This window comes from Equus quagga, chromosome 8 (assembly GCF_021613505.1).
Source record: "Equus quagga isolate Etosha38 chromosome 8, UCLA_HA_Equagga_1.0, whole genome shotgun sequence".
Classification (NCBI taxonomy): domain Eukaryota; kingdom Metazoa; phylum Chordata; class Mammalia; order Perissodactyla; family Equidae; genus Equus; species Equus quagga.
In genome coordinates, this window is record NC_060274.1 from 82969116 (window position 1) to 82989626 (window position 20511).

The 20511-nt window shown below is 51.8% G+C and overlaps 1 protein-coding gene across 7 annotated transcripts; it reads right to left on the reverse strand.

Moving 5' to 3' along the window:
* Nucleotides 1-1997: 1997 nt before the first annotated feature.
* On the reverse strand, nucleotides 1998-19017 carry HOXA3 (homeobox A3). 7 transcript variants are annotated; one of them, XM_046669191.1, is made up of 4 exons: nucleotides 18836-19017; nucleotides 16537-17035; nucleotides 5135-5780; nucleotides 1998-3714 (listed from the first exon to the last, which is right to left on the reverse strand). In XM_046669191.1, exons 3-4 carry the CDS (start codon nucleotides 5658-5660, stop codon nucleotides 2906-2908), a joined length of 1335 nt encoding a protein of 444 aa, XP_046525147.1. In that variant the 5' UTR covers nucleotides 5661-5780; nucleotides 16537-17035; nucleotides 18836-19017; the 3' UTR covers nucleotides 1998-2905. The 7 variants fall into 7 exon arrangements, with proteins under 7 accessions (XP_046525147.1, XP_046525145.1, XP_046525141.1 ...); XM_046669189.1 differs by lacking the exon at nucleotides 18836-19017 and having other exon boundaries at nucleotides 16953-17265; XM_046669185.1 differs by lacking the exon at nucleotides 18836-19017 and having other exon boundaries at nucleotides 16537-17265.
* Nucleotides 19018-20511: the final 1494 nt, after the last annotated feature.

Below are 20511 nucleotides of genomic sequence, written 5' to 3' on the forward strand. Positions count from 1 at the left end.
TGAGGGCTGTCTGCTCGACTCAGTGGCCTTAATTCAAATACCATCTGGAAGAAAACCCTTTTCTTTGACCATTCAACACTGAAACACTGAAATCTTCCCCAAATCTATTACTTTAACTCAGGAGATATTTTAATAAGGATTTCTTTTTAATGTCTAAGAAACTGGGGGTGAGATTGATGTTTTTTCTTTGAAAGCCAAAATGAATGTCTTGACTGGCCAGATATGGGAAATCATATTGGAATCTCATTTCAAAATCTGTGCCCTGAGGCAAGGAGGAGGCCTCAAAACCAGTTCTCCCGCAGCGAAAGAGTGGATTTTAGAAATGGGCTCAAATGGTGGTATCTCTGAAAGATTTTCCTCTCTGAGTGGACAGCTGTCTCTCTCCCCCCTCTACTGTTCCTTATTTCCCAGGTAATTTTATACACTTCTCTAAAATTATTACTTGAAAGAAGCCCCCTGTGTCTGCTCAGCCTGCTCAGTTCAAATTTGAACAACCAAAAGAGCAGAAGCTCCAGTTCTCACAAAGACTGACTTTCCAGCCTCTGCATTTCTGAGGAGCGCCATATTTCGGCAGGGAGATTAGGGTGGGGTGGGGTGGGCTGGGGTGGGGTAGGGAGAAAATCTCCTTGTTCCACAGCATAAACTTTTTAAAAATAAAAAAGTATGGATCAGGAGCCCCAGGAAAGATGTGGGGGAAGCACTCTCACTGTGAGAGAAAAACCCAGATCTCTACAGCTGCCTGGCTTTGCATCTTCCGAGCCTTTTTCTTTTTCTTAAAATGTGAGGAGGTTCCTTGAAAGTAGCTCCTGCGGACCCAGCAGGTACCCAGAAATGGCTCCAGTGCCTGGTTCTAAAGATCATCTGAGGGAGCTTCTCAGGGGGAACATAGAGGCCATGATGATAGATATTTTGGATTGCAAACAAAATGGCGACATTTTTCACTTCTGCCTCTTGAAAGATACAATCCAGGGAGAAGGGGGATTTCTCTCTCACATCAGATGCTCCTGATCCCCAGACGCAGGTGGTGCCTTACTTCCAGCTTTGAGGGGGGATTCTGATGGGGATGCAGTTCTGAGGTTTGCACTTTCTGAATTTGGTTCCTTCTCCAAACAATTGTTCAATCTGAAGATGAAAATATTTCCCATCTCTATGCGTGCCTTTGCCTCTGCCAGCCATCAGTAGGCAGACCTATCTTAAATCCAGGAGTAGAAATGTAATGTCTAGCTCCTGTAGCACCAAATGAAAGAAGTACTTATAAAATTGCATTTTTATTAGAAAGATACTAATCTCCTTTCTCTCTCCCCCTCCCCCTGGGGCCATAAAAGGAAAGCGGGGAGGGAAGAAGGAGAGGAAATAAATTCAGAGAATGCCAAATCCCAAACTCCGGGAGGAAGACGATGCTGGGACTCAAGCAGTCCAGAGGAGGGCTCAGGGAGGCTTCTCGGAGCTCAGTCCTTCTTTTGCTGAAGACCTGGGTGAACTTCAGTCTCTTTCCAGCCGCCTCGCGCTCAGCGGCGCGATAAGGAACCTCCAAGCATTCGCGGAGAGTCCGGTTGCTCTTAGAAAGTGCTGGGCATCCTCCGCGCGGCTGGCGACTCTCCGGCTTAAGGCGTTGGCTGGTCCGCTTCGACCCGAGGAACATGGTGGAGAACACAGCCCTGCCTTATTCCCCGCCGGGCCGCCCGGGCACCTGTGCGCCCCCCGCCGCGCCTTGGGCCGGCTGCCTTTGTTTCTTCCGCACTCAGCACTCCGCAGCCTGTGCGTCCGCGGCCGGCCTCCGTGGCAGCTGGGAACCAGACAGCCCCGCGGGCTGGCCGCTCGGCGTTTCCAGAGCTGCCGCCGCCGCGAGCTCCGGCTGCCGTCCCGAGAGTTCGCCGTGCTCGCAGGCCCCACGCCGGGACCGGAGGGCTGCCGCGGCCTGCTCCGCCAGTTTGCCTCAGCTTGAATTCCACGCAGAACCCCGTCTTCGGCCAAAGAACCCCTTCTGAACACGGGTATTATTCAGAATAAAAACTTTATTTTTTTGTTTTGTTTCTCAGAATGTGAGCAGCAAGGAATGTAGAACTCTCAAAACAAATCTAGCGTTTTTTACGTTTACAGATTTTTTTTTCAGTTTCGCCGGATGTTAAACCTAAATCACCGCTGTCAAAAGCTGGATCCTCTCTGGTATTATTGCATCATCACCGTTTTTATAAAGGAATTATATTTCCCTTTCAAATAAAAAAATTTACTATGTACGCCAATACACCATTGAACAAAAGGCCCAAGAAACCTTCTGAACAATCAGGGTACAGAATTTCTTTAATATAAATACGAACGGATGGGGATAAATAATATTTAAAACTTAGATTATTCAATGCTTGCAAAAAAAATATAAATAAATCTGACTGTTCACCAGCATACACACACGGAAAGACGTACACTTAGTCATCCTTGCACAGGGAGCCCCTGTTTCAAAGCGCCTTTGATTTTTCTCGCTCTTTACAAGAAGTGCAATTTAAAAAAAACAAAAAATTTTTAAAAGTAATCGCTTCCCCTCGGGAGCCATAATGTACGAACAAATTCACATTGAAGAACTCGGCTAGAAAATTTGTTCATATACCCTGTTTCTGATCAAAGAGTAGAGAAGGAAGAGGGTGCAGGGCCAGTGGCCGAGCGAGGGGAGGGAGGAGATAAATATCGCTACTGATACTGACAGCCATTCCAGCAACCAAGATTGCTACGTCACATAAACTATAAAAACGCGTTACCAAAGAAAACAAAACGGGGGGAGGGGTGGGAAGCGGGGGCTGGAGGAGAGAGAAAAGGGAGGGACAGGAAGAACCTTAAACAAAACAAAACAAAAAAAGTAAACGAAGAAGAAAGGGGGGGGGGACTCTCCTGGCGCGCAGCCCCGAACCCACCATCACAGGTGGGTGAGCTTGGGGGCTTCCTGAATTCTTCCCTGAGAAGGATGGTGGGCGGTAAGGTCCGTGTAGGTGGGGTGCGGCTCCCCTGGCCCAGGCCCGTGATGGTGGCCACTGCCCAGCGGCCCAGCACCCCCGTAGTCCATGGTGGCCGAGGCGGCGTGGGGGAGGTGCGTTAGGCCAAAGAGGGCCGGCCCAGAGTTGCTCATGGGCTCCACATAGCTGCCCCCCACGAAGACGGGGCTTCCCTGTAAGTGTGGGGTCCCATAGCTGCCGTTGCCCTGCAGACCATGCGCGTGTGGGTCATAGTCGGGGGTGCCCCCCGCGCCGGCCCCCGCCGCCGCCGTGTAGCGCTTCTGTGGGGGTGGCGGGGGCGCACAGCTGGGCAGGGGTGCAGGGTAGGAGGCGGGGGGCAGCCCATAGGCGCCCTGGGGGGGCTTGGAGAAAGGCGGGGGTGACTGGGGCTCGTATGGGACACTGTTGACCAGCGAATGCATAGAGTTCAGATAGCCACCCGCGCCGGGGGGCACAGGGCTGCGACTTGGGGACTGGCCCCCTGATGATGTCAGCATGCCCTTGCCCTTCTGATCCTTCTTGTACTTCATGCGGCGATTCTGGAACCAGATCTTGATCTGGCGCTCGGTGAGGTTCAGCAGGTTGGCCATCTCCACCCGGCGCGGCCGGCACAGGTAGCGGTTGAAGTGGAATTCCTTCTCCAGCTCCACCAGCTGCGCGCTCGTGTAGGCCGTGCGCGCCCGCTTGGACGACGCCTGCCCAGGCGGGCTCTTGTCGCCGGCGCAGCTCTCCCCTACGAGGACAGAGGAGAGAGGAAGAATGGCGTCAGGGGCCGACCGCGGCCCGCCTCGCCCCTGACCCAGCCAGGCCCCTCCTTGCTCCAGGCCCCAAAGTTCCTCCATCTGTCAGGGCCCAGAAATGGGGAGGAAGAACTAGGTACTGTCCTCTGTTCTGGTGGAGAAACAGTGTCGGTAACTGAGTAGTTAGCCCCTCATTCAGTCAAGTTGCAAATCATAGGCTTCTCTGAGGGAGGAGGGACAGAAAAGCAGGACCTCCAGTCTGCCTTCCTGGTCTGTATTTCTGGAGCCTTCACTTCCTGACTCTTTTACTGATCCTTCAGGCCTATCAGGCCACAAGTTCCCTATGGGCAGGTCTCACCGTCTTCACTCCCTTCACAGTAACTGGAACGTGGGCACCTCATACACACTCAGTAAACCTTCCCCTTGCTCACTATCTGACTGAAGGATTGGAAAGTTGCCTCAACCAGCCACTTATTTAATCTACCTAGTGGAGAAGGGTGGCATGGAAGCCCCAATCTAGAAGGCCTTCTCTGCCAAAAGGAAGAGATCTCATTGAAAGTATCCATTTCTGGCTGGGAGGCCCAGGCCCCTGATGCTGGGTCCTATTAATTAGGGTTCCCCATGTCATTAAGCAGTTTGCTTGAGCTTTGCCCACTAATCTTGTGCCCTCCTGTCCTCCCTGGCCCCCCAAATCCTGGCTCCAGAGGGTTCCAGATGCTCAGGCTTGGAGCAGAGCACTGGGAACGGGAGAAGGGAGGGGCAAAGCTGACCAAGATGCTGGGAAGCCTAAGACCTAGGGCCTATCCTGCACTGGAGTCCAGTTCCAGGAGGCCCATGTGGTTCCTATTAGGATGACAAGTCCAAAGCCTTTTCCCCAGGAGATCCCTGGCTGCCTTCATTGTACTGAGTCTGAGTAGGGCTTTCCCAGAGGTAAGGCAGCCACTCCATCTGCTGGAGCAAAAATTAAAAATAAGCTCTGATTGTAGGCAAAGCATTGATTCTGACTTGGAGGGTGATTAGGCCCGCTTTTATTCTGCCACATTTCAGTGTGGGGTGCATGTCACTGTTTCATTAGAAAGGAGGAGTTGCGTTAAAAAGAGAGAGTGGAGCTCGGCTTTGCTCTGCTCAAAGGTCCCAACTCCAGAGTGGAACAAGAAGGGATTCCAAACCCACTAGGCCTCACTTACTCTTGGAGAAGTCCAGAGAGACTCCTCTGGGGTTTCCTGGGCACACAGTGTCCTGTCACCTTCCTAGTTGCAAAAACTCTGGAAATCTTTGTGGGGTGGGGAGAGGAGGAGCAGTGAATTCTTGGAAATGTTCCAGCGCTCCTAGGCAGTGCTGGCTGTGGCTGGAGGTGGCTTGGGGGGCCTGGGAGCAGGCCAGAGGACCCTCCTCCAGAAGGCACCCCTTTACCTGAGCTGGAGCCGCTGGTTTTCTGCTTTGTGTTTTGCCGAGACTCCTTCATCCAGGGGAAGATTTGTTTGGCCACCGTGGGCGAGTTGAGTAGGGGGCTCTTGGCCGCGCTTGCGGGGACGGGGTTGCTGCCGGCATTCTGAGGTGGGGAGACTGAAGAGGGGGGCGGGGGCGCGGCAGGAGCGGGCGCAGGGGGCTGCGGCGGGGGTTGAGGCTGCTGTGGGGCAGGGGGCGCGGCCTGGGGCGGTGGCGGGGCCAGAGGCGGCTCGCCCAGCCCCGGGGGCTGGCTGGGCGGGCCGCTCAGGGTGCGCAGACATGCCTCGCTCAGCTCGTGCGCCTTGGGGTGGACCCCGGCGCTGGCGGGCGACTGGAGTGAACAGGCGGGTCGGTGGTACTCGCCCTCGGGGCCCAGTGGCGCGGACGCTGGGTAGGGCTGTTGACTGGCATTATAAGCGAACCCGTTGGCTGCCTGGTAGGGGTAGCCACCGTAGATCGCCGAACTGTCGTAGTAGGTCGCTTTTTGCATCGCGTTGTTTCACGATCTTGATGGCACACACTGGCAGGGGCTTGACACCCGTGAGGGCGCACATTGGCACGCCCCCGCGGTCACGTGACGCTCCGCCGCCAATGGCCGCCCCGCGCAGACCTGGGGGGGGGGGCGAGAATCGCAGCGCGGTGAGGGCTCCGCGCAAATCCATCTTACTCTCAATAGCTAAGTGACATGAAAGCCATAAAAGAAAAAGTGGTCAGCAATATTTAGCAGCACGACTTGGCCCCGGGCGCAGAGAGCCGCGCTATAAAAAGCCGCTGGAATTTACTGGCAGCTACAAATATTTGCTTAACTTGTGTCTGGAGTTGGGGGGTTTTCCGGGGAGAGAGGAGGACAGTGAGTGAGGGCTGAAAGCCAAGTCTTGGGAGCTGGAGTCCAAAAGAAGAAAGGCCTGATGGGCCAGAAAGGAACAGGGTTGGGATCCTTCTTTTCCAGGGAAGAAGAAACTTGGGGTGTCCCTTCGTTTCCGCTCCTTGGCCTCATCCAGCGAGCCACGCGACTCCTTCCCTCTGGGGATCCCGGGGAAGGGGCGAGGAGGCAAAGTGGAGCTTGGGTCGCCAAATTTTTCTCCAATCCTCGCTTTAGGACTGGTATTTGCCAAAAGAGCCCTGACACGGGGTGACTTCCCATCCAGCCCCTTCTTGGACCTTCCAGCACCCAAAAGAGGTATGCACAAAAATTTTTCAGGCAATTGCCCTACTCCACCCTGCTTGATTTCAGAAGCTGAGCTTGGTAGGCAGGGATATGACACACCTTTCCAAATGAGCTCCTTGCGCCCAAGAAGGAGAGAGAGAAACTTTGGATGGAACATCCTGTGTGGGGTGGGACCAACAACACTTGCTCCAGCAAGTCAAACTCAAATCCTGGACACTTCTTTACTCCTTTCCTATTTCTCAAGCATGTCCCAGCAAGCCACTCCCACCTCAATTCCCCTGATACAGAAGGTCCTTAGACCCTCCTGCCTTCGGCTTTCTGAGGTGCTGTTATTCAGGGCAACTATCAAATTCTACCTGTTAAAACATGATGGATTAGAGAAAAAAACAACCCACCAGGAACCTGAAAAACCAGCGTTCATCTCCATGACCACGGCTTGAACTCTCCTTCCAACTTAACGATAATAGGTTCTGTCTGAGAAACTGCTATGTAATTTGATGTATGGGGGTCATTTGGCTCCAGACTAGGGATGGAAGCACAAGCCATAAAATCCTGCCAGAGTTCCCTGATCTTTGTGTGCTGTTGTTGTTGTTGATATTTGTTCCTTGGCCTATTTACCTGCTTCTGAAACACCAAGTAAAGGGCAAGCCTGGAAATCTAAAAAGCAATTGAAAGTCTTCTCAACCCTTTTTTTATTTAGAAAGCAGTTTGCAGAAGTGAAATCTGTGTTTTATTTTTATTTTCAACCTTTGCATGTCTACTTCTGATTCTCAGCTCAGAAAAGTTCCATGTGAGTTCATATATTCACTCACACACACACACACACACACTCAGAATGGTAGTCTCTCTGACCATTTAAGAAAATAATGACAAATTCATGAAGAAAATGGTTTACACTTCACGCCCAAACTACATGTATTTGAGTCCTGGAGTTATTCAAGTTTTCAAGGACTAGCAGACACTTTAACTAGAAAAAAAAATAATGTAATAAGCATCTACCAGTGGATGATTCTAATTTCATTTTTAATAATGGACTCCTTCGGATTTCATTATTAAACCAACAATCTGACCAACATCTGGAAAATAGGCACAATTAATTTTCCAGAACCTCAATTAAAAATTACAGCATCCCTTATCCGGAGTTATTGTGCATAATCTTGAGCCCTGGAGTATTGTTTCTCTTTTGGAAATAGATAGGAAGCTATAGATACCATGATCGAAAGTAAATAAAAGATAAAATAAAATTTAAAACTGATTAGCAATTTAATGTCTCAGTTTCCTGTCCTTTCACTGGAAACAGTTCCTATTACATTTGGCAATGTTAATGTCTGCCATTATAAATTTTTAAGACGCTAGGCTTGTATAAAATAAAACAGGTTAAGAAAATTACTCCAGACACTTGAACAGCAAGATATTAGATAAAACAAAATTAAGTTGATTTGGAATGTGCAATATTTCCATTGACTTGCTAATACATTATCACAAGCTACACCGGCCTGCTGCTTACTTAAGTCCTTTTTAATCAACTTGTGCATTGTCTTGAAAAATAACAAAAATACCTTAAAAATCAAAGAGCATACAACAACTGCCATAAACTTAAAATATGAATTCACCTCGGAGATACCACCAAAGTCCTTCCTATTGTTTGAGGTCAGCAGACAACCACCTTGGGGCCCATACAATTCCCTCCCCAACCCAGCCCCCGAAGTTTGCAATCTAGTAAAGAAGTTGAATTGGAGATCTGCCAGCCAAGAAACTTTACTTTGCACCCCCAAGCAAGGGCTGGGGATATGAGGAGATTCCTCCGAAAAGATCTGTTTCTGGACAATAACCCCAGGTGCAAGAGCTGAAAGAGGGTTGAGGAGGCTAAATTGAGTGCAGGAAGCAAGCCCTATTGTCTCTCTGGAAGATCTGCCCAAATTCAACCTCCTTCCTTCAGATACCGCTCCCTCTTCTCGCTCCTGCCCCTTCCTCAGCCTGCCTTCACCCCGAGTTTAAGTGGGAACATCGGGTAAGAGTCCCCACGTCCCTTTTCCCATCCCTCTCTCCCTCCCCGACCCAGAAAAGTTGAGGCTGGGCTAGGGGAGAGAGAAGAGGTGGGGGCGGGGATGGGAAAGCGGCTTGAACTCGAAGTGTAAGGGTATCAGTCACTGCCGGGAAGGAAGCTCCGGCTTGTGAACTCTTCTTGAACCGAGATTTAAGTCTGCAGCCATAAATCACCGAGACGTAAACTCCGCCATTCAGTGCTGAGAGCGGCCGGTTGTGGCCCTGCTTACCTTAACTTCTGAAGAGCGCCACGAGCGCAGGCTCGGGCTCGGACTCGGGTTCCAGCCCCCGGCCCGGCTCGGCAGCCCGGCCGGGTCCCCTCGGCACGGGATGGGCACCGACCCTCAGCATCAGCCGAGACGGCGGGCGGGCGGGAGACCCCGAGGCCCGGACGCCGCGGCGCGCAGAGCGTGGTCGCCTCGCTGCTCCAGCACGGCTCGCCCAGGGCGGACTGGGGCTGCTTGGACGCCCCCCCACCCCTCCCCCACACCCCCCGCCCCCTGCCCTTCCCGAGGGCAGCAGCCGCGGCCCGGAGATAAGCGCTGGCGCGGCGCGGGGCTCTGCCTGGGCTAGTGGCACCGACTTGGGTATGTTTCTTATGAATATTACACGCGGAGCAGCGTCTGGTCGGGGGTGCGCTGGGGGGTGCTGGGGGCGGGCGGGCGGGGAGGCCGAGGCGGCTAGGGAAGCGCGGGCCGGCGTGGGGGATGGGGCTGAGGCGAGGGGAGGGACAGGAGCGAGAGGGGGAGCTCGGCGGCGGCGGGAGGAGGGCGGCCTCCCCCCAACCCCCAACGCCCTCCCTCTCCTCACTCCTAGGCGTCACTAAAGTCCAGGAAAATTATGCTAATGAGGACAAACGGCTCTCACAAAGGGGCTCTCTGGCCGGGCTCTATTTCTTAGGAATCCGTTTGAGAAACCAAGTAACCCTCTGCCCTGGACATTTCCAGTTGGGGGGCTAGGGGAAAGAAAACCAGGAGAAGAGAGTTCCCCAGACTTTGGGCAGTATACCTCACCTGCCCCCCAATCCAAGAACCTTAAAGCCATCTTTGGGGGTTGGAATAGGGTCTCCTTTCTCGAGAGACCTCCTCAAGAGCCAACTGGGCTGTCTTTGGTTATATTTTAAGACAGAAACCCTTGAAATCCTGGCAGCCGGGAGGGAAGGAGCCTGGGGAGATGCTCATTTGTCCCGGCAGTGAAATGGGGCGCTCTGCGCTCAGGTACACACATGGGTGCCTAGGAACCTGGGTCTCCAGCTCGTCTGCGCCCATTTCACAGCACAGACACGCAGCTCACTCACAGGAAAAGACGAATAAAGATCTGACCCCACCACGAACCGACATCTATGATGATTTCCCCCCTAGTCAGTGGTATACACAGAGGAAAGGCCCGAGTGTGCCCGGTAAAATTGCCACAACTTTAAGGAGGATGGTCTTTCTCCCTCCTAACGCCTCCCTCAACTCCCCAGATTCAGCAGCAAACTCTGCAACGGTATGTGTGTGGCAAAAAGAGAGAAATGGAGCTTTCGTGCAATTCCAAGGTGTCAACGGCCGGTCCTTCTCAAAGGAAGGTGTTAAAAATATAAGTAGTATGTTTAAACTGTCAGGGAGCCAAAGTGTCACCTTAGAGCAAAAACAAAGCCAAGGGAAAAGGGAGAAATCAAAAAGCACTCCGGGCCAGGGTGGCCTCATGCATACCAATGGTTTTTGTCATTTATGGCTGGGCAAGATTTATGACTCGGCGCCCCAAAGCTGTAAACAGAGCACAAAACAGCAAACACTTGCTCCTTATGGCGTATTGCGGCAGCGCGACTTGAAAGGGGGAGCCGGGCCGCGTAGGAGGCGAGAGCCGGCCGCAAAAATCCGCTCGGAGGCAATTTCTCTTCAAACCGGCCGGGTCGGATGTGGCATTTGAAGAAAGAAGGCGTGGGTCAATAATCAACCCGTACTTTCTCCTCCAAACTGCTGACGCGCCTCTCACCGCTTTCTCAGCTAATGCAGCTGCAAGGAAGGCCAGCAGTCCGTGAGAACCTGCCGGGGGAGGGGACGGCCCGGGCCCAGGGGCCGAGGGCACCGAGGTGAGGGCTGGGGCGCTCGGGGCGCATACCTTTCCACCGGCACCGAGACCGCGCCGGGCACAACGGGGGACTGGACACGCCAACCGGCAGGAGCCTGGGGAAAGGCGGGCAGGAGCTCGGGCGAGAGCCTCCGCCCGCCCTCGACCAGCGGCTTCTGGGCGGCGAGCTGCAGCGGGCAGAGGTCGGGTTCCGACCTCAAGACTCGGTTTTGGCCCCCAGGCACGCAGACTGCCGGGGTTCGGGCCTCTCTGCTGAAATCCGAAGGATTGGCTTTTGGAACAAGGTAGCCGAGGTGATTAAAGCAATTTATAGTAGCTGAAGGCTTTTGCTTGTTATTGTTTTTTAAGAGAAAAATACCGCCTGTCGATTTCCACCGCCAGAAATTACCGGCCCTGCCGCCTTGCCCTTTCTAGGCAAATCCCACAGCTAGTCACCCGGCTCCGCCAAAACCACTGAGGTTTTCTTTGCTGAGAGTACTCTTTGGCTCCCCAAATTCCCCCAAGTCCCTGTGCTCCCCGATCTCTCACTCATGGGGACCAGAAGAAAATATTTTCTCAGCACTAGACTATTTGGAGCAGCAAGGGTGCGCTGGTGCCTTTCTACCCTTCACAGGGGTCTCCTTGTGAGCATGTCTGAGAGGGCCTCGGGTGGCTCCAAGGCTGTGCAGCCAGGAAGGAAGGTAAGGAATAATTGTTGGCAAGAAGAGGCATCGAGATCCCAGAATAGGGAGCAAAATTAATGAGGAAATACACTTGCCTATGAGGGTGAGGCTGGCATTTTGAGGGTAAGAGGGAACTAGCCTTTTTTATAGCTGCAGTTTAGCTATAATGGAGTGGCTTTAGCTCTTTCTGTGGAGGAAAAACCAACTTGTGCTCTATAAATGTGACTATTGGCTTCTTCTCACTGTGCACACTTTCATACAGAACCAGCTCGAGAATCCATCCTTAGATGTTTATTTTGCTTGTTGGCACTGAAGCGACAATAAAAAGATGCCTTTAACAAACCTATATTCCCTCTCTCATTCTTTCTAGTGAAACTATATTATTTATGAGTCTTTAACTGGGTCAAAAATGCGCCAGAACCAGGTCATAAATCATACCAAATGCTGACAAGTAATTGAACAGCAATTAAAGCTTACATTTTATTTCCAAGGGTGTTTTAGAGCACTTGAACCAGCCTCAGTTAAACATAGTTAGCACCGAGCCGGCAGCCGGGGAGGGCAGAAGCAGCCCTTCCGTTCTGGGGAAGTAAATCCCACTCAAGTAAGGGAAGCCTGATTTGATTTTTTTTTTTCAAGTACAGAAAGAAATATTATTTTAAAAAGTCACAGAGCAAATCCGATTCCCAACTCCTTGTAGGCTCCCCTTTCCTCTGTTCCAAGAGCTCCAGGAGCAGAGGAAAGTGAAGTTTCCTTCGCCTTTTCAGGGAGTTTCCATCCTTCCCAGGAGTGCTGGGTCCCCAAAGCCCAATTAGCTGGAGCTTTCCCAGTAATTTGGAAGCACATAGTTTAACTCTCATCTGCCTCCATCCTGGCTACAGCACAGCTCTGGGGCTCTGAAGCCAGAGAAATGTCTGCCTCTGCTTCCCTAAGACTCTGCCTCCGAACTTCCCTCCAGCCTAGGGCACAGTGGCCAGTCCTCAAACTCTCCAAGCCCGCTGGGGGCGTAAAAAGGGGCACCCAGGCCATGCGGATTTATGAAGCCCAAACCTTGCTCCAGGCTCCCTCCTTCCTCTGTCTCCCAAATGTTAGAGTAACAGAGCTTCTGGGCATCCAGCGCGCTTTCCCCTATCCCAGGCCTCTCCTAGATCTGAGCTGTCCTTCTCCACCCCTACCCAGGCAGAGGGTTCTCCGGAGAACAATGGTGTGTCCTCTTTGGCTCCTTCTGTCCAGCATGTAGGAGAGCATGTCCTGCAACCCAGCACTGAACAAAGTAGCCTGAAGCATCATCAATAAAATGGCAGCGCATCTGCACACTCATTGATTTCCCTCTCCCAGCTGCTCCGGCTGCCCAGGTCAGCCCTAACCCTCCATCCCAGGCTGGCAAACACAGTATGCCCCTTCTCATTCACCCAGTCCTCACCCCTCCAGGCAGTTTCTCTCAGTGAGAGCAGCGCAGGCCACCTTGGCCCGCGTCAGCTCTTCGGGACATCCCTCCGCCTGGGGCTCAGCTCCTGGGACTAAGCCCGGCTGCAGTGGACAAAGCCACTGGAGTGCTGGAGGCCACCGGGCCCACCTAGTAGCCCCCAAGTGCCCCTTCCTTTAATCCCCTAACACTTTCCAGGGAATTAAACTCAGTCTGAGGTGCTACTAAGGATCTTTCAAATGGTTTCAGTTCTAAAGGAGAAACAAAGGAAGAGAGGGGCTGAGGGTCCTGTCCATGAACCAGGATCTCCTTGCCTGACCTTTGTCTCTCACAGCCATAACTCACTCTAGATATGAACAATCAGCGGAAATACCTTAAAATAAATTCCATCCTCCCGGTGTAGCCTCCAATCCCATCGGCTAGCTCGTCCAGAACCACTCCATGAGCGCTGAAAACTGCAACATGCTAGGAGAGCGCTCTCCGGAGAAGGGGAAGGAGAAGGAGGAGGTGGGTGCGTGGGGGTGGGGGAAAAAAGCTCTCGTTCTGTAGAGAATCTAGAAAACGTAATCACAGGCGAAGCCCGCCCGGGTCTCCGCTCCAAATGCCACAATAATGCGCTGTATTATGTGCTCACGTGGTCATACGTCAACTTAAATCCTTTTATTTGAAATAGGGAATCACTGAAGGAACTAGGTTTCCAAGCAGAACATTTAGCTTTGGGGGAGCAGAAGGGGGGGACCTTGACCAGCAGTGGGGAAGAGCTTTGTCTAGGGCAGTAGGATGCTGGGGGCATCTCTCCCCACTAACAAGTGCCACACAAGGCCACTTATCTCTGCTTATATTTCTTTACACACGATCCAAACACAAGGGAACAGCAATGCCGTCCCCATTCTAGAGTCCACATAACTTTCTATAAAGTCTTCCACTCACGGACAAGCAGAACCCAGCACACCCAAACATTCCAGTCTCCTCTGGCCGGCTGGCCAGTACATCAAAAAGCAAGGCCACTGTTTCCAGTAATGACTGGCCTAGTCAGTGGATTCCCTCATGGCCTGTCATTGTATGCAGTTTGCTAACACCCATGCCATACACTACAGCCACTGGAGAAACCCAAAAGGCCCATAATTACCTGACAAAAGGCTAAGGCGCCTCCTTCCAGTCCAGTTGGTTTTGTTAGATGGGAGCCCCCTAGGAAAGAGGTGCTTGGTTCTAGAATGGTGGGTCAGGGTTTCTGCAAAATCTGGAGGGACCCAGTGTCCTGGCCAAACCTGCACTTAGGCATTTCCTCAGTGCATAGCTGGGTGATACACAAAATTATAAGCTTCTAATGATGAAAAATATAAGGGGAAATGGTCTGGTTGTCTCTTCAAGAGGAAAAAGAAAGAACCAACCTTTGCTGGCATCCCTTAAATTAACCTATAAGACAACCTGGGACCCTCTCTGCAGATGGGTCTGTCTACCATTTCCTACAGCAACGCTATGTCCACCAACAGAAACTGAACTGGACCAACTCTGCTCAGGAGGAACATGGCTGAAACAAATAAGCACCCCTCCCCTCCCCCCTCCTACTCCTGCCTTCTGCTTGGTGACACTGTCCACTGATTTCAACACTTCACTCTCTCATGAGCTGTCTAAAAAGTTCCTCTTCTCAGGTCTTAGTTTCTGAACTTTGGGAGTGCTCTGAGCTGGTGAGATCCCCATGCCATATTCCTTTGTTCCTTAAGAGTGGGTCTTCAGCTGGCTAGGCCTCTCTAAGTGTGAGGACTCACTTGTAGCAGCTGCAGGGGGCTGTGCATGATTTCTCCCCTCCCCTCCTCCCCTGCAGGGGACAGAAGGGGCCTGGTGAGAATGTAAGGCCCTCAGTAAGGGGGCCTGGTCATGGAGGTGTCCAAATCAGAAGGGCAATAAAAGTGGAGGAGACCTAATCCCTTGGAAGTGAGGCCTAGCCTAAACTGGTGGCAGAATTCCAGTAAAGTTCTGTCTGTAGTATAGTTAGGAGAGAACCTCTATGTGAACTTTCCCAGCTCTGACTTAAGCCATAAGCTGGAAAGCAAGAACCCAAAGAGAAACCCTGGATCTCTCAGGTTTGGGGGATAGGGGACAGAACCAAAGGTTGGTTCCTAAAAAGCTCTCTCCAGTCCCCCAAGGACTCAGATCACTAATACACTGTCTTCTGCTCCCCCCCATAAATATTTCACACTGAGATCTCCAGATAGCCTGAAAAGAACCTGGAAGTATTGCCAAATTGCTGGTAAACTCCCTTCCCCCCTAACCAAACTTTCTGCAAAGGCTTCAAGTCAGAGATGAGAAGGGGCCCCCTTCAGAACTCTCAGAACAATCTGCAGCAAATCGAAACTCCTGAGGCCATAAATCAATGAGAGAAGTCTTTGGTACTGCTTCAGAGAAATGCCTTAACGCCAGCAAGGCCCAACGGCATCTCAGCTCTAGCCAGGAACTTCCATGCGACCATTAACAGCCCAGTTAATGCTCCAACTGCTGTTTAGCAATTAACATTAATGAGTTGGGGTAGGAAGGGGTGATTTGGTGGGATGTGAAAGGAAAAATCTGAGGAAATCAAAGGAAACTCAACTTTTGAGGTGAAAACAGATTCCCTAAGAGAGACCTTGGTCTGGGCAAACCACCAAGGAACCAGCAGCTGCGAGTCCTCCTTCACCACTCTGAAATCCACTTCCCCGGAGCAAGGCTATGAGCCTTTTAAAGTTCAGTTCCAGAAAACAAGAATAGAGATGCTCAAGAATCTAGGCCCAGATTGGGAAACCCAGCTGCCCGTCCTCCTCTACTCACTCCCTTAGCCCCTAATTTGACCAGGGTTGGGACACATGTCCTGGATCCATGCCATCAGAGTCAAAATAGGCAGAAAGTTGTCTTGGAAGGAGCAGGTGACCAAGGATACAAAGCTTTAGTCAATATTTGCAAGGCTGTTGGCAGATTAGATTTATCTGTATTCAAATACTACAATCTGATTTCTCTGTCAAAAATACACTTAACATTTTTCTCCCTTTAGTTAACTCTAGTAGTTTTTCTACTCGCCATCGGGTAAGGCCCTCTTAACCCACTTTTTTTGGTTTGTTTTTTTTTGTGGAGGTTATAGATCATTATTTAACATGAGACATTTCCTGTAGGTGCAACTGCAGTGCAAATGGGTTCCAAGTTCTCTGGACATATGTGGATGTGTATATCATTTTATACTCATGGTCTCAAACTCCTGCAACTATTTATACATGCAATGGTTCTGTTGTGTGCAGAATTGCAAATCGTATGTACACACTGAGTTGCAAATTCCTGAAATGCTCCATTTATACCTGATATAAATAGACATACAGTAGCTGAGAAAGTAACCCAGCTTTACTATTTCTTTATTTACTCCTTATCTGATAAAATAATAGTTGTATGCAGAACACCACATCAGCCTTAGAGTGTCACTGAATAGCATGTTGCAATTAATAACTTGATATCTATTTGCAGAGCAAATTTTAGGAAAGACTGAGGCCTAGGGAATAGAAAACAAAATCTCAGAAAACTGTTTAAAATAGGTAATTCCTGAAAGAACAAAGCAAACCCATTTCTTCATACCAAGCTTCTGAAAGCTATTCCAACAGCCCCTCCCCCAAATAGGCACGAAATTTATGGATCTTTTACAAGGTAATAAACCACAGTAATTACCTCCCTGCATCCCAAACTAAGAGAACAAATTAAGCCAGAACTTGAAAAGAATTTTAAAGAGTTTTCCCTTGTTCCAAATAGGAAAAGAAAACACCGAGACCCAGAAAACCCGTGCTTTTCCCGTAGGAAGAAGAGCGGATCACCCCGGCTAAAGGAAGCGAGAAGACCCGCCGCCTGACACAGTCTACACATTTGAAATACAGCAACTTCCCTCATGCCGAGGAAAGGCAAAAGAATAGAAGAAACTACAAGGCGGCGAGGCAAGTTTCCTCAACGCAGAGCTGGGGCTGACGACAATTTCCGAACTCACGGTCTCCGCAGGCGCCGCAAACAGTCGACAGGGAGAGCGGCCCACGCAGTGGCCGCCGCGCCCGTGGCCTCTACTTGCTTTGGCCCTGCTGTTCCGTGTAGTGGTTTGTTTGGGGCTTGCCGGCAGAAACAAACACACCCTCCTGACACCCCCGCCTCCCCACGCACACACATCTTTGATCTCTGCAACCGCCCCTCCAGCACAACGCGGGCCAGCGTTGGGGGCAGACTCTTTGTCTGCCTGAAGCCCCGCATTCGCGGGGCGTGCAGCTGAAGCGAACCCAGCTCCCCAGCTCCTCTGAAGTTAAATATTGACCAGAGCCTTTCTGAAAGGGCTGCAGCTGCCTGGGAGAGGAACTCCTCCCAAAGGGCGGCTGCAAAGCCCGGCGCAGTGAAGACTTTTGGCGCAGCGCTTACCTCGAAAGATGTCTAAGACTGAACCAGAGATTGTCTCCAACTCCGGGCGCTCAGGGAATCGTCTTTTCCGGTGTCCAGGCGCTCTGCGGACAAACAAACAGCAGAGGGTGAACGGCGGCTGCCAAAGAAAGGAGTTAGAGGACCGGAGTTGGAAGCGCAGCCGGCGCGGGCGCCAGGGTGGCCCCCGGGGTGACACGGACACGGAGGAGTCGCCAGGGCACTCGTCCATGCGGCGCACTCATTGCTCGAAAGGTTCCAGTCTACAAATGGCCTGATGATGGTGATTTATTTTTCTAAAATAAATACATACTGCATCTCTGCACCCACACTCTCCTTTTTCTTTCTTTTTAGGGAGTGGGGGATGGGGGAGGGGAAGAAAAGGGACGAGGCAAAGGAAGATAGGAAGGTGGAAGAGGCTTTGCTGCTGTTGGCGCCGGCTCTGCTCGGACAGCTCCTCACGCACCTCAACTTGGGGAATGTGAATGCACGCTTTATTTTCTTTTGCTAACAAAGGGAAGCCTTGTCTGGGAGCATTCAATCACGGATTCTCCTGAAACCTCACTAATAGCGTTCATTTCTGTTTGGCGCGAAATCAGACCCCGGCTCAGACCATGGGCCTGGGGTAGTCACGAGAGGTTTTGTCTTCTGGTTCATTCAAGCCCTGGGTACGTCACTTCTCAGTGCCAGTGGGTTGGCAGGAGTACGGCAGTGCCCAGTCCCTCAGAGCCGGCCAACTGGAAGGCTGTTGGTAATAGGGGGAAACTGGGAAAGACGCCGGCATCAGAGAATACCCGATCTGGGGGCCCTATCCAGCCTGGCCTTGCGCAAGGGCAGCCAGCCGCTTGATGCCCTAATTCTGCTGCCACCTCATCCCTCAAGATATTTGCAGCCCTCTTTTACTCTCTAACTAGCAAATGGTCAGCCACCTTTCAGGAGTGAGAAGTCACTGGGGAAGGGGCAAAGAATTGTCCTGGGCTCTGGGCCCTGGCTTGAGGAAGTCCTTGGCTGGGCTGGGACTCTGTGGGGCAGGTTGCTTCCACAGCCCTATCCCTGCCCCATTGCCCCTTCACCCAGGTCTGGGTAGCCTTCCTATACTCCAGCCTGCCCCAAACCAGCCCTCGATGGCTGCCCCGCATCCATGCAATCCTGCTGATAGCACCAAGAGAGCTACCAAATAGCTGACAACTCCCCTGACCCTCAGGCTTCAGGGCTCCGTAGCACGTGGCAGAAAACCAGCAGCTAGCTGCCCTCTGCCACCACCTCCACCTGCAGCCCCCTCTCCATAAAGCACCCGGGACTCAGAATCCACACTGAAGCACTTTCTCTTGTTCAAACTCGCCCTCTATGTCCCCAAAGGGAGTGCCCCCTGGCCTTGGGGCTCCTGGTGTGACCCTGAGGAAGGTGGGGCTTAGCCACCCTGCACGTTGCCACCCAACTTCACCCCAGAAAGATTCACTATGCCACCGTCCGCCACCCACTCTCCAACATCTCCCCGCGACGCTTAGGAGTGTTGTAATTATTATGGTTATTATTATTATTGCTATTTCCTTATCCCCAAGTCAAATATTCATGGCTGCTGTTTCCCATAAATCGTTCAGACTAATGAGTCACAAAGAGATGTTGCCCAGGTCTCTCCTGCAATGGCCGCCGCCGCCGCTGTGGCCTCTCTCTCTCGGCGTTTTTGGCGCTCGCTTGCTCCCTCGCTCGCCCGGCGCGGGTGATTTATGAACACCGGGAAAATTGAACAAAGCCGCGCGCCCCTCCTGTGGTATCTCTGCAGCCTTCCCCAGTGTGAATCAGAACATTACCAACTGTCTGCGCATCCGTCCCACTTCATCACCAAAGCCAGGCTGTGACCGCAGAAAACCCGAGCCCGAACTCACGTTTCCCCGGACGCGGCGCGCTCCCGGGACTCGCAGAAACCCTGCAGAAAAAGCCCCAAGCCCCCGCGTGGGCCCGCCAGCTCCGGTCCTCCCCGCTGAAGGGCTCTCTCCAGCTCTCCTGAAGGAGTTAAAAGCCTTTGGAGATAAATCTGAGGACGTGTGTTTTTAAAAATCAAATAGTAAGTTGGGGTCTCACTTCTGAGAGATTCATTCCTAGTGAGGCCCTGACGACGCCGATCCATTCCTGACGATCCGCATTAATTATTTAATGAGTCACGTGACCTCAAAGATTACAATTTCAATATCTCCCTCGAACAGGCGCTACACCTTTATCTGCTGCAACCAGGGTCCTTGTTTGGCTGTTTTAGTTCCCAGGCACGCAGATGCCCTTGTCCGACTCCAAGCCCCCGCCACCGAAATCCCAGGGCAAGCATAGCATTAGTCACTCTGGGACTATAAGAACTGTGGACAGTGGGGTGCCCACCGCACTCCCAGACACCCTGATGTCCCTCCCCTCCTGAGCACAGAGGTCAGCCCACCTGCCTCAGCGTTCCGGCTAAAGTGGTTTGGTTACATAATCTCCCGAGGCCGCTGTGACAGCGCAACAGGCAAGAACCCACCCTTCCTTCCTGGCCCCCCGCACACCTGTGGCCATCCGTGTCAAGTGTAAGCCCGACGACACACGGGTCCATTCCAGGCAGAACAGGCTTCCGCTGAGGAAAGATGCACTTATCCCTATCCAAGGTGAGACCAAAGGCTCTATTCAACCTCCGTACTCATTAACATAAACATTAACACAAGGAGCATGGGGGGCAGGGGCGAACATTCAGCTGCCTCAGTTTCCTCATCGGTAAACTGAGAAGACTGAACCAAAATAGCCTCCAGATCTCTTTGGCCTTGCACATTCTTTCAATCAGGGAATCTCTTTTAGTCCCAGGAATCAATTCCAGAGAAAGCAGGGTTGGCTTGAAAGAGGGGAGAAGGCTATTCCATGAGTTTAGGCTCTTAAGAAGAGATGACAGAATTTCAAGACAGAAGCTTCAGACTAGGATGTTTCACAACAGCCCTAGCAGGCTCCCTGACGCTATTAAGGAGCTAAAACTCGCTCTCTTCCTCCTCTTATTTTTCCCAACCCATACTCTTTGAAAGAGGAAGCAGAGTTATTCTTGGGCCAGTGTATAATATAGAGAAGGGGCAACAAGAGCAGTAGTTGGGAAGGGTGAGCCTGTGTTCTTGAATACAGGACCACAGCTAGCGCTGCAGAGACCAAAGGAGTGCCGAGAACAGACTATTGCTGCACAGAGCCCACTCATTCAGATGGGAAGCCCCAGGTTTCTGTTTGCTACATTGACTCTTTGGGGGTTTTCTTTCCTTCCATTCTAAAGAGTCACTGATCTGTTTCTATGTTGAAACTGCTGGAGGGAAGCCAGCAGTGAGAAGAGCAGAACAGTTTGGAAGCTTAGGGGAGCAGGGGGATAGAGGAGAGATGGCAATACCCACCCCATGGGGAGGAGGCCTAGAGGTGGGGGGGAATGTGGGCACCCTGGGACAGCTGGGTATAAAGTCAGAGAGATGCAGGGCGGAGGGCCTGCTCCCCATATATCTAGGTAATCTTCCCGTGAGCTCCATCCTGGGTATTAAGTACTCTACTATGCCTGTCACAGTTGAATTCCCGC

Coding starts and splice junctions, on each gene's coding strand:
- HOXA3 (XM_046669191.1), bottom strand. CDS start 5,660: ATGCAAAAAGCGACCTACTACGACAGTTCGGCGATCTACGGTGGCTAC. Junction 3,715..5,134: donor AACCAGCGGCTCCAGCTCAG/GTAAAGGGGTGC, acceptor CTGTCCTCGTAG/GGGAGAGCTGCGCCGGCGAC.